Source organism: Bos mutus, chromosome 5 (assembly GCF_027580195.1).
Source record: "Bos mutus isolate GX-2022 chromosome 5, NWIPB_WYAK_1.1, whole genome shotgun sequence".
NCBI classification, from domain to species: domain Eukaryota; kingdom Metazoa; phylum Chordata; class Mammalia; order Artiodactyla; family Bovidae; genus Bos; species Bos mutus.
In genome coordinates this window covers 30,535,991-30,549,933 of record NC_091621.1, presented here as the reverse complement: position 1 = coordinate 30,549,933, position 13,943 = coordinate 30,535,991, and the positions used below count along the sequence as shown (strand labels likewise).

Genomic DNA, 13,943 nt, shown 5'->3' with positions numbered 1-13,943 from the left:
CTAGCCAGCTCCCCATTGATTATTGCATGCTATTAAAACAAATCATTGAAGTTGAAGACTTTATGGAAGAAAAACATCATTATTACAGAAGAAGGGGAAATTGCATAAATAAATAAGATTCTTTACTTAACACTTTTATGCTAGAACAGAATTCTGTTTAAGATAACCAGGGTTACAGAAATTCAGTGCCTTCTCAGTATTGCCAAGGATTAAAACTCAGATGATCTAGACTTAGGCTTGGCTTTATTTCTAACAAATAGATGAACTCATTCCACTTTTATAGATCTCTATTTCTGAAAATGAGATTTCTTTAAAATCCTTTCTATTTTCTGTCTGTATCATTTTATATTTTCTATTACTGGTTGTCTTTACTTTCTTCCTCAAATTGCTTCTCTTTCTCCATGGCAAATAGGAACCTCTTAAAAACCCAAGTAGAATAAATCAGTGACATATATGTCCTGATGGTCCTGTTTATGGAGTGAATAAAATAGGGCCAGATTTTGCTTTGTTCTGTTAGTATCATATCACCATATTTACTTTCCTTCTTTGAAAAATAGGCCTTGAAATCTGGATGCTAATGCATAAGAGGAAGGTCCTAGAATCTGAAGTATGAGAGTTGGGTGTAGGTCAAGTATAATGCTGTGATGTAAAGGATGATTCAATAGTTTTGAAGAGAAAATATTTAGAACCTTTTTGTGTTTTTATTTTTAAATTCTTTTCAAAATTCTGCTTTTGTGTATATCATATAACAAATCAATATGGTACATGCATATATTTATAAGTGAATATACAATGTGGGATTATATATTCTGGGGTTATGCTTAAATATGTTAAGCTAACAAAAGGTTATGGTCAAATAAGTTTGGGAACCATTACTGAAGAGTTTGCAAAAAATGGTGAGTCATGGGTATCAAAATAAATGCTATGTTCTTAATTTCTCACTTTTGGATATCATCCTCTTTGGAAATAAATAAAAGAAATCTAAAACGAAGATAACAATAAATAGCGCTTTGGTAGTTTACTTATTTAACTGAGTCTTTACTTCTTACGGAGTTGAGAAAAGATATTCACTCACAAAAGTGGCAGAAAGTGAAGAGGAACTAAAAGCCTCTTGATGAAAGTGAAAGTGGAGAGTGAAAAAGTTGGCTTAAAGCTCAACATTCAGAAAACGAAGATCGTGGCATCCGGTCCCATCACTTCATGGGAAATAGATGGGGAAACAGGGGAAACAGTGTCAGACTTTATTTTTCTGGGCTCCAAAATCACTACAGATGGTGACTGCAGCCATGAAATTAAAAGACGCTTACTCCTTGGAAGGAAAGTTATGACCAACCTAGATAGCATATTCAAAAGCAGAGACATTACTTTGCCAACAAAGGTCTGTCTAGTCAAGGCTATGGTTTTTCCTGTGGTCATGTATGGATGTGAAAGTTGGACTGTGAAGAAGGCTGAGCACCGAAGAATTGATGCTTTTGAACTGTGGTGTTGGAGAAGACTCTTGAGAGTCCCTTGGACAGCAAGGAGATCCAACCAGTCCATTCTGAAGGAGATCAGCCCTGGGATTTCTTTGGAAGGAATGATGCTAAAGCTGAAACTCCAGTACTTTGGCTACCTCATGCAAAGAGTTGACTCATTGGAAAAGACTCTGATGCTGGGAGGGATTGGGAGCAGGAGGAGAAGGGGATGATGGAGGATGAGATGACTGGATGGCATCACTGACTCGATGGACATGAGTCTGAGTGATGGACAGGGAGGCCTGGCGTGCTGTGATTCATGGGGTCGCAAAGAGTCAGACACAACTGAGTGACTGAACTGAACTGATTCTTAGTCATGATTTTTTTGGATTAAGTAACTCATATTGAAATTAACTCAGTATTATTTAAGTTAAACTTTTCAGCTCAAGGTGTAAATACTAGATTACATTTGTGATTTAAAAAGATTTGGCTAGGATTTTCAAAATCCTACTTCTTCAGTTTTTTTCCATTTATTGTATCTTATTTTATTTCTTCCTGTTTTTTACCTCACAGAATAAGACCACAGCTTGCCAAAGAAAGGATTGAAGGATGCCATATTTGTACATCTGTAACACCTGGAGAACCTCAAGTCTTCCTAGGCAAAGATAAAGCTTTCACTTTTGATTATGTGTTTGACATTGACTCCCAGCAAGAGCAGATCTACATTCAATGCATAGAAAAACTAATTGAGGGCTGTTTTGAAGGATATAATGCTACAGTTTTTGCCTATGGACAAGTAAGTACCAAATTATTTTCATAGAAGCTGTAACTTTTCAGAAGTGTTAGTTCAGTTCCACTTTCATTTTTGTTGCTTGAGATTATGTTATTAAGATCAAGCATCCATTTTTCTCCATTCTTTTATTCAGACTGGAGCTGGCAAAACATACACAATGGGAACAGGATTTGATGTTAACATCATTGAGGAAGAACAGGGTATTATTTCTCGCGCTGTTAAACATCTTTTCAAGAGTATTGAAGAAAAAAAACATACTTCCATTAAAAATGGACTTCCTCCTCCAGATTTTAAAGTGAATGCCCAGTTCTTAGAGGTAATGGTCTAACTGTGTCATTAGTTTCCTTTAAATCTTATTCTTAAGACCATAGTCCTATGACTTTATAGTCCAGCTTCCATTTTAGTGCTTGGCGTATGGTATTCAATAAATGTTGTTTGAGTAAATTAACATAGGCACTAATAACAAAAGATAATAGGTAATAAGTATTCCTTGTTTACTGGCATTTAAGATTATAGATATTTGACCAGCATCCATAGAGTAAAACAATTAATATTGTTTATTTCAGATTTTTTTTCTTTTCTGAGAATTACTTTTGTAATGTAGTCAGGTTCACAAAGTGCTGGGAATTCAGTAACTAAGACCAAAAGAGAGGGAAAGAATATGAGGAAAATACAATTGATGCTGCAACACTAGTCTAGATGCAAAAGCTGGTATTACTACATGGATGTGCAGATATTTTAATGAAGTATCTAAAGATTAGGGCAGGTTTGGATTAATTTAGGACTCCAGTACTCTTGCCTGGAAAATCCCATGGACAGAGGAGCCTGGTAGGCTGCAGTCCATGGGTCGCTAAGAGTCGGACACAACTGAGTGACTTCACTTTCACTTTTCACTTTCATGCATTGAAGGAGGAAATGGCAACCCACTCCAGTGTTCTTGCCTAGAGAATCCCAGGGATGGCAGGGCCTGGTGGGCTGCCGTCTATGGGGTCGCAGAGTCGGACATGACTGAAGCGACTTAACAGCAGCAGGCTGGTAGGAAGGTCACGCTAGTAAAAAGACATTTAAGATTTGAGCAGTATTGCAATTGTGTGGACAGTGCCATTATAATTCTGTATGCTTGGGCCAACTAGCATTCTAGTCTGATTATAGTCTACATCACCTAAGCAAATCATTTTGACAAATGATGAAACATTTTATTCAGCATTATATAGCACAAAATAGAAAACAATTCAAATTAACATTAGTTATCTTACTGCTAGTTTTAATGGACATTTCAATTTAATAAAAACCAAGAAGAATATAATTATGTGTTTCTACCATACCAAACACCTTGGTAAGGTGTTTCTACCTTACCAAGAAAGGTAACTAATGATGGAAAAAGAAAAGAAACAGTGTTCTTTTATCTTCCCTTTCACCCTGTAAGCATTATTAGGCATTGTGACTTTAAGCATTTTGATAGGAAAATTGGTGTATAGATCCTCTTATAAGGTGGTAGCACAATCTCATCAGAGTCTATTGATATATTGCTCATCTTGCAAAAATACTAAGTATTAATTTTTAGATACATTAAGAAGGGCTGTAGGGCCAAAGAAAATATACTTTTAGTTCAAACACTAAAAATTCTTAAAACCTTCCCTAAACTTTCAAGCTTAGGATTTGTCTACATTTGATACATATTTTTTTATAATTTACTTGTATTTATAAATATTTATCTCTTGCACAGGGCTAGTGGATCATTTTATCTAGTCCTTAACTCATTAGTCATAATTAAGTCTTTTACTCTTCTTACCCTTCTAAAGAAATCTGGCATTTATTTTTATTTGTGGTCATTTTTATGTGTTATTTTGAATAAATATGTCATTTAGAAGAACTTTTAAGGTATATTTCAAAGATAACATGCAATATGTGTTATTACAGCCATGAGGCAATTTTGGCTAACGTTAAACTTACTTATTTTGATAGCTATATAATGAAGAGGTTCTTGACTTATTTGATACTACTCGTGATATTGATGCAAAAACTAAAAAATCAAATATAAGGATTCATGAAGATTCAGCTGGAGGAATTTATACTGTGGGCGTCACAACACGTACAGTGAATACGGAATCCGAGGTGACATTTATGTTATAGTTAAAATAGAGCATGTTTGGGGGAATTCCCTGGTGGTGCAAGGGTTAGGGCTCTGCACTCCCAATGCAGAAGGCATGGGTTCCATCCCTGCAAGCTTCGAGGCACGGCCAAAGGAAAAAATTAGAGCATATTTGGCTTTATTTAACAGCTTTGCTGCTCACCATATGAAATTTGTATCCTAAAGAGTAGCATTGAGGTAAAATTTTATCTTCATCATTTTTACAGGATTTTATTAAAAATGTCACAGTTGTGATAAAGTCAGTGCATTTATCATAACAACTAAAGAATGTAAAGCATTGTATGTATAGTTTTCTTTCACACCTAGAAAAAGAGGGTTAGATAATTTAAAGTGAAGGATGAGACCACAGTCCTTTGTGCTTTTTGCTATAACACATGGAGGCTGTGGGGCTTCCCTGGTGGCTCAGTGGTAAAGAATCTACCTGCAATGCAAGAGATGCCGATTCAGTCCCTGGGTCAGGAAGATCCCCTGGAGAAGGAAATGGCAACCGGCTCCAGTATTCTTGTTTGGGAAATTCCGTGGACAGAGGAGCAGCCTGGCAGGCTACATTCATGGTCGCAGAAGAGTCAGACATGACAGTGACTAAACAACAACATCATGTAGTCCTGTATTATGGCTCCTAAAGAGAGACTGTTAAGAAAACTTACACTGGGGAGTTCTGTGTCAGTCCAGTGTTTCGGACTCAGTGCTTTCAGTACCTTGGCCCTGAGTTCATTTCCTGGTGGGGAACAAAGATCTGCAAGTCACATGGAGTGTTCAAAAAGAAAAAACGTTACAAATAAGAAAATACGGAAGAGCCTGAGTAATTGCGGTTATTGCTTAGTTTGTTCCAAAGTGTTCTACTGTTATAGTTTTGATAGAAGCTGCAGACATCAGCAAATGGCAAACAATGGAATCTCAGTGTTTTCTCCTATTTACAAAAACAAACACTTATACTTTCTGGTCAAAAAGTGCCTGTAAATAAAATAATAAAACAGTCTACCTCTTGTACATCTTTTAATATGATGAATTTTAACCAGTAGCTCAGACTTATGATTATGTAGATTTAGTTTAAGTATTGTTCAAGTAAAACCTCTCTTTCTTTCCCTTTTCTAGATGATGCAGTGTTTGAAGCTGGGTGCTTTATCTCGGACAACTGCTAGTACCCAAATGAATGTTCAGAGCTCTCGTTCACATGCCATTTTTACCATTCACTTGTGTCAAACCAGAATGTGTCCCCAGATAGATGCTGTGAGTTAGTACTAATGTCTTAAACTTTCAGATTTCATTTCTATAAAATCACATGAGTATCAAAGAGAATATTTGCGTCAAGTTTAGTTTGTTTAATTATTCCTTTCCCTAATGAGATGTCCCTGGATTTATTTAAGCTAAAGCTGGCCAGCCATATAAAATTTTGAAATTAAAAATGGACTGTATTTCTGCAGTAGCCAGAAAGTATGGTGATGGATTAGTTACTTGAGACCCTTCGTTTTTGAGGGCTGTATGGTACAAATTTCTCTTCAATATAAGCAAAGCCTCAGTTGATAGCTCTCTTTGATCTAACTTTGTCTAAGCTTCTAGTTGCAACAGGCGTTTTTGTGCTTATATTTATTTGACTACAGGCCTATACTTGGCTATATGAATAATGAAGGCAAGATGGGGTTGAAGGATATTTAGTGTCACATTAATAAGGTATTTTCAATTATTTTCCTCAATTACAGGAAAGTGCAACTGATAATAAAGTGATTTCTGAATCATCACAGATGAATGAATTTGAAACTCTGACTGCAAAGTTCCATTTTGTTGATCTGGCAGGTTCAGAAAGACTGAAGCGTACTGGAGCTACAGGCGAGAGAGCAAAAGAAGGCATTTCCATCAACTGTGGACTTGTAAGACTAAGACTTTGTGCTGGGAATATATCAGAGTTATTTTATTATCCTTTTCCATTTTATAATATATAATACCCAAGTGGAAATCCTTCATACACTGAGCTGAGAAATGAAAGTTACTGTAAACTTATAGTAATGCATTGAATTTTGATGTCAGGCTGTCAACTTTTTTCTCCTTTTCACATTGTAAGTTTTCTTCAAGTGTAAAAAATTAATTGGATTAAGTTTTATGATGTGTATAAGATATGTATATATATAATAGAAATGATTTTAAAATTCTTCTCAAATTTAAAAATATACTCAATATTAAATATTATATGGGATGACCTTTAGTTTTATGCTAACATTTTTATGACAGGCTTTATTTTGGAAATTATAATAACATGTTATTTAATAACAATTAATAACAATTATTTCAAAATGATAACTTTTTTCATTTTAGGAATTAACTTTAATACCCTGTTTTTGATTGATTGGAAAACATTTTGTGTTGGAGTTAGCCTAAAGTGGTGTTTTTGATTGAATGGAAAACATCTTGTGTTGGAGTTAGCCTAAAGTTTCTACTATCTGAAAGAAAATGTTTTGAACCAAATTTTTATGTAATCTTTTTTTCTTATTGATTTCATTATAAAAGTGGTTCTTTGTTCCTGCTTAGAAGTAATGGCATTGTAAATTTGTGTGATGCTGACAGCATCAGAATAGATGTTTTCTGCTTTGCCTCTCTCCCTTTCTTCCTAGAGCAGGGGATCCAAGCATATGGTCCTTTTTTTTGGTCATTGCCCAATATTTGCTGTTACATGATTATAACTCTTCTGTGGGGGAATTATCAACTGAGACTGATTAGAGAGAGTCAGTCTTCCCAACCATGCATCTTGATGCTTCTACCATATGGTTGAATATTGTGGTCAGAGGAGTGAGTGAGCAGGATCCTGGACTTTGTGTATTGTTTTGAATTTCTTGAGATATAAAATCATGGTATGGTATTTACATTTGTGCTGTTTGGAAAAAACAAAAGCCATTGCTCAGTTTTCTTGTTCAGGCTATTGAAACATGTTCAGATGTGTGGTAGAGGTTCAGAGTGATCAGTGGCTAAAATTGCAGACTGTAGAAAAGGGGGACTAAGACACAGTGTGATGCTGATGCACTCTCTGCAGCATCCATTGGCTCTAACAAAAATATAGTTATAGGCGAGTATGGCAAGCATTTAGGAAAACGCTTAGGCTGTAGGTGCTAGTTCAGTGACTAGGAAAAGTAGAAGCATGTGGCAGGAGGAGGGACTAAAGAGTTCTACAATTTGACTTAATTTCTTAAATATTGGATGCTTAGTACATAGATTCATTGAATTTCTAAGTGCTGCTGTACTTAATAATACTTTATTCAGAGATACCATACTGATATGTTTATTGTGGTTAAAAGAAATTTTGTTTTCATATAAGGAAGCTATAGTACCAGAAAGTTCCATGAAATTGTTAAACTAGCAATTTATTTCTTCATTGAGCTGAAGAGAAGAATTTGCACCATGAATTGGCAGTTTTGTGAGAGATACTTCATGATGCTCTGATAATTCTAAGAATGGTTTAGAAGTCATCAATCTTACAACATTCCTATTTCTAAAGAAAATCTCTTCAGATGTTTTAGTATTTGTGAGTTATAGATATTTATATAGCACTAAATTTTGATTGGTGTCAGTTTTTTAGTAGTTATATGGAAAGCTTCAAGTTTACTTCATATTTCAAAATACAAATGTAAAGTAAAACCAAACAGAAGTGGTCTCAATTCTGCCATGTCTTTGTATTATTTTCTATAAGATTTCATTATTTTAAAATGTTATAATTAGTACATTTTTATCATTTTCCTCTCTCTCTTTCTACCTTTTAGTTGGCACTTGGCAATGTAATAAGTGCATTGGGAGACAAGAGCAAGAGGGCCACTCATGTTCCCTATAGAGATTCTAAGCTGACAAGACTACTACAGGATTCTCTTGGGGGCAATAGGTATGTAGAAGTGTTTATCCTCCATATTCCTGGATTTTAATTATTCATTATTTTTAAAATGTTTGAAAACTGATTTATAAGAATTGTTTATTATAAAATAAATTAATGAAGAACTAGTAGTTATTAAGTGCCTCGAGTGCATGAGTGCTTTTGCATGTCATTTCACATATTTCTTGTAACAGCTCTTGAGGTAGGTATTGTTATTCCTATTTTATAGATAAGAAAATTCAGAGAGATTAAGTAGTTTATTCAGTCACTTGGTGTATGAAATCCTTGACATACATTCTCTCTACTGTACAGAGTTTCAGTTTTGAGTGCTTGGCACATACTTGATGCTTAGAAAAATTTTGTTGAAAAATGCTATCTTCTATGAAATTAAAAAATAAGTTAAATATAATTAATTTTTTTACAAGTCTCCTAAAAATTAAACATTTCTTTACATTTTTAGAAAACTTTAAAAATATTAATTGAATGAAATATAGGGTGTTTGCTGGTTATTAACTTTTCCAGAATCGCTGATATTCCTCGTCTTCTGTACTTTGCATCATCCTGATACATTTCATTAGCTAAATGTATTCTTTGGTAATGCATTCCTCTTATAAACATCAGCATGTTGGCTTTAAAAGTGAAAACATTTTTGGCATTTAAATTCAGTCTTGGCATAGTTCAACATTACATACAAACTGATCCTGTAAAACAATCCAGTAATTAAATTTGTTGATTTTCTCTTTGAACAACTATTATTCAAAGAATTTTGATAATGTTGAATTTATTTGGGGTGAGGTTGGATGGATTTGGAAATAATGTTTTGTTTTATAGAATTTAACAGTATCATTTTTATATTGCTTGTTTTGTAATGTTGGCATTGTCTTGACTCATCTCTCTTCTAGCATATCCTTTGTATTGCTTCCATTTGTCCATATTTCTTCTGTTCTATATTTTCATTCGACTTTCAATATCAATCTGAATCTTATTGTAACTGGACAAAAATTTTTGTTTTTTAAGCCAAATATAAATTATTAAAGTTTGCTAAATTGTAACCTTTTACTGTGTTTATTTCTTTACTTTATAGTATAGCTTTGTTTTGTAACAAAAAAGAGATAGTAAACATCTTCCCCTTACCAGTGTCAATACTTTTGAATACTTCAGTACTTCTGAGAGTTTGCTTGCCCTGTAGTAATCTAAGATATTTGCACTAGGGATTTTTAATTCCTCTTGAGGTTTATCTAAGCTACAGCTAAAGAATCTCAGATGTTCCTCACCCATTTCCTAGGTAAAGTAAAGTGAAGTCGCTCAGTCGTGTCTGACTCTTTGCGACCCCACAGACTGTAGCTTACCAGGCTCCTCCATCCATGGGATTTTCCAGGCGAGAATACTGGAGAGGGTTGGCATTTTCTTCTCCAGAGGATCTTCCCGACCCAGCGATCGAACCCAGGTCTCCTGCATTGTAGGCAGACACTTTATCATCTGAGCCAACTGTGTGGGTGGTAACTCCTTTCTTCTAATCCCATTCTCCTCTGTTCATGGAATTCTCCAGGCAAGAATACTGCAGTGGGTAGCCGTTCCCTTCTCTAGGGGATCTTCCCGACCCAGGGATTGAATCCAGGTCTGCTAGATTGCAGGCAGATTCTTTACCATCTGACCACCAGGGAAGCCCAGTCCCATTGCAGACCAGCCTGGGTAAATTACATCCTTAATTGTTAGTATGTAAGTGCCTATTACACCAGTGACTTCCCTGGTGGCTCAGACAGTAAAGCGTCTGTCTACAATGCAGGAGACCTGGGTTTGATCCCTGGGTTGGGAAGATCCCCTGGAGAAGGAAATGGCAATCCACTCCAGGACTATTGCCTGGAAAATCCCATGGACAGAGGAGCCTGGTAGGCTACAGTCCATGGGGTTGCAAAGAGTTGGACACGGCTAAGCGACTTCACTATCACTAAGTGCCTATTAGAATTTCCACGTCTGATTCATTGACAGAAATTTCTTAGCCATAAGGATTTTATTATCCTATTCTTTGACTGATAAAGCAATTCATCATGACTGTAAAATAATCTTTCACATTTTTCCTGTGTAATCTAACCAGAAATTCTGGAACTTTGACCACTCAATCACAAATGATATTTCATATTGTGAAACATATGGGTATACTAAGTACTTTTCTTCAGCAGGTGATAGAATTTTGTGTGAAATATTTTGCTAAGAAAAAGATCAGGATGCAAGTTATTAAAAAAAATTTAAATCCTGAAATATTAAGCACATAATGAAAGCAATGGGTTTTGAATTTCAACATTTCATAGGTAGATTAAATTTTAGAATTATTCTGTGTATATTGCTTCAAAATTTTTTTGTAAAGAGGTGAGAAATAAATGTATGCACTTTTGCTTTCTCAAGGTATTAGGTGTCAAAAAGGGACAATATAAAAACATCTTTTTCCTTAAGGTAGCATTGAGGCTTTAAAATTTGCCTTTATTTTTATGTTTGGTAATATCAATCTTTTGGTATCTTGAAAAGTAGATATTATTCAAAAGACAGGTATTTAAAATGATTATTTCAGCATTTTATTTGCTTTTATCTGTAAACGTAATTTTTGTGTGTGTGTCTTTCAGCCAAACAATCATGATAGCATGTGTCAGCCCTTCAGACAGAGATTTTATGGAAACTTTAAATACCCTGAAATATGCCAATCGAGCTAGAAATATCAAGAACAAAGTGATGGTCAATCAGGACAGAGCTAGTCAGCAGATCAATGCACTCCGTAGTGAGATCACACGACTTCAGATGGAACTTATGGAGTATAAAACAGTAAGTTCATGATTTTGATTTTGCATTTTATGTACTCAGTGATACCTTTTTGTGATGGCTCTCACGTATGTCTCTGGAGTCTCTTGTCATAATGGTGACATCTTTCCTTTTAGGGGTAGAATTCTATAGTTTTCTTTGTGGGTAGCCTTTAATAATGTTCAGTCTAACAACTTGATCAGCCTCTTGTTTCAAAAGACTACTTTCTCAATCAAATTCTTTAGTGACATGCTCAATGAAGTGATGTAGTAGAGGGAAAAGGAACTCTTGCCTTGAGGCTGTTAAGGCAAAAGGGCTCTTGGTTGTAGAATTACACAATCCTGCATATCCTTTAACAAGACTCTTGTGTAGTTAGAACATCTCAACCAACAAGGAAATAACTTTTCTTTTCTAGGGCAAAAGAATAATTGATGAAGAGGGTGTGGAAAGCATCAATGACATGTTTCATGAGAATGCAATGCTACAGACTGAAAATAACAACTTGCGTGTAAGAATTAAAGCCATGCAAGAGACAGTTGATGCTCTGAGGACCAGAATCACACAGCTTGTTAGTGATCAGGCCAACCAAGTTCTTGTCAAAGCAGGTATGTGTGTGGGCTGTGGAATGAGTGAGGGATTACTTTTGGAGGGCAGAAAATATTCTTCATGTTTTTTAATTTCATGAAATAGTTGAAGTTAAAATGTCAGTTTCTGTAATTTAAAGTTAATGTTTAATTTGTAAATAATACATTCTTATAGAAATGAAATGTGTCTTTGCTTCATCATATTATCTTTCTGCTCATGGAATTAAGGGCAGGAAATTTGCTGTTTAAATTATGTTTCAGAGCATTATTGTTTGTTTCCATAACCTTGTTTTTCTCTTACTCTCTGTTGAATTTTAAAGGAAATTCTTTTTTTTTTAATTAACTTTTATTGGAGCATATAGTTGGTTTACAATGTTGTGTTTCTGCTGTACAGAAAAGTGAATGTTACACATATACATATATTCACTTATTTTCAGATTTTTTTCCTGTATAGGTCATTACAGAGAACTGAGTAGAATTCCTTGTGCTATACAGTAGGTTCTTATTATCTGTTTTTAAATATAGCAGTGTATGTATATATGTCAATGTCAATCTCCAAGTTTATTCTTTCCCCCTTATTTTTTCTTGCAGGTGAAGGGAATGAGGAGATTAGTAATATGATTCATAATTATATTAAAGAAATTGAAGATCTCAGGTATAGTTTATATTCTGCAATATATAATGCACATATTTGGGTTTTGCAGTAAAGTATTATTGCTACTATTTATTTGTTGGGTTTATTTTATGTAGGGCTTCCCAGGTGGTGCTAGTAATAACCCACCTGCCACTGCAGGAGACATGAAATGTGGGTTTGATCCCTGGATCGGGAAGATCCTTTGGAGGAGGGCATGGCAACCCACTCTAGTATTCTTGCCTGGAGAATCCCATGGACAGAGGAGGCTGGCTGGCTACAGTCCATAGGGTTGTAACTATTCACAGTGATAGTTCAGCTCTTTGGTCAGGTTAACTTTAGGGGAATAGGTACTTGCCTATAATGAAACATATGGGAACATAATGTCACAAACTACTTTCTTCTCACATTATCTTCCTGTGTTCTACTGCTCTAGTTGTTGTACCCTTAATTGGAAACATACCAAACCTTATATAAGGATAGGCGTAATTGATGTCAATGGAGTTGGCTCCTTGTGCTCCTCACCCTCCATTTGGGAATGCTCATTATCAATAAGTCATCCCTAATTTTTAAAATCTCCCATTACTCCTGTTCCTTATACTTCCCCAGCTGTCTTTTATGAGTGAGTTATTGTATTCCTATAAATTGCCTGCCCCTGGTACATATAAAGTTCATTCGTCACTCACATTTCACACATGTACAGCAAATACTCACTGTAGGCCAAGCATCATGCCATGGATTGAACAAGTATGACATAAACAAGGAATTCACAGCCTAGGTGGGTAAACTTACATAAATAGTCACATGCAGTAAATGGGCTGACCAGAACTGGTAAAGGGAACACCCACACCTGTTGTGGGAATGTGGAGGGGATCACTGAGCACAGATTGTGAGAATAAAGGTCAGAAAGATGATCAAGAACACTAATTATTTCTGTAATATTTTCAGGTTCCATGATTTGCCTTGTTGGCTGAGCTGCTTTCTCTTGAAGTAAAACTACAGTCAGCTCCATCAGGAGCATCTAAATAACTCAGAACTCACTTCTGCTATGCATATGCAGAAAATAATCAAGTGAAAGATCGTCTTTCACAACTACCCTAACAATTCTCTATCTTGTGTTTGTCTTCTCTTTCCCTTTCTCTTCCTGTGGCTATTTTAGAGATACTTAAACAGAGATGAGTAGTTTTTCTACTATTTCTGCCTCCATAAGGCAGAAATCCCTTCAATGCTTCAAAAAGTAAAAACTGATGAGAAAACATCTGATGTAGCAATAAAGATACTCAAATTGTTGTTGTTGTTCACTCAGTTATGTCTGACTCTTTGCGACCCTGTGGACTGCAGCATGCCAGGCTTTCCCATGTCTTCACTATCTCTTGGAGTTTGCTCAGACTCATATCCATTGAGGTGATGATGCCATCCAACCATCTCTTCCTCTGTCGCCACCTTCTCTTCTTGCCTTCAATCTTCCCAGCATCAGGGGCGTTTGCAGTTTGTTGACTCTTTGCATCAGTTGGCCAAAGCATTGGAGCTTCAGCATCAATCCTTCCAATGAATATTCAGCATTGGTTTCCTTTCGGATTGACTGGTTTGATCTCCTTGCTGTCCAAGGGACTCTCAAGAGTCTTCTCCAGCACCACAATTGGAAAGCATCAGTTCCTTGGTGCCCAGCTTTCTTTATGGTTAGACCCT

At 35.6% G+C, this 13,943-nt stretch overlaps 1 protein-coding gene across 10 annotated transcripts in view; it reads left to right on the top strand.

Annotated features, from left to right (window-relative positions):
* The window catches only part of KIF21A (kinesin family member 21A), a 184,776-nt gene that overhangs the window by 109,805 nt on the left and 61,028 nt on the right, over nt 1–13,943 (top strand). For all 10 annotated transcript variants that reach the window (XM_070370613.1, XM_070370607.1, XM_070370606.1 and 7 more), the window contains exons 2-10: nt 2,028–2,250; nt 2,381–2,563; nt 4,213–4,362; nt 5,495–5,629; nt 6,100–6,267; nt 8,146–8,261; nt 10,868–11,063; nt 11,455–11,644; nt 12,215–12,278. In XM_070370613.1, coding sequence (XP_070226714.1) covers nt 2,028–2,250; nt 2,381–2,563; nt 4,213–4,362; nt 5,495–5,629; nt 6,100–6,267; nt 8,146–8,261; nt 10,868–11,063; nt 11,455–11,644; nt 12,215–12,278 — 1,425 coding nt within the window. The remainder of the gene's footprint in view (nt 1–2,027; nt 2,251–2,380; nt 2,564–4,212; nt 4,363–5,494; nt 5,630–6,099; nt 6,268–8,145; nt 8,262–10,867; nt 11,064–11,454; nt 11,645–12,214; nt 12,279–13,943) is intronic.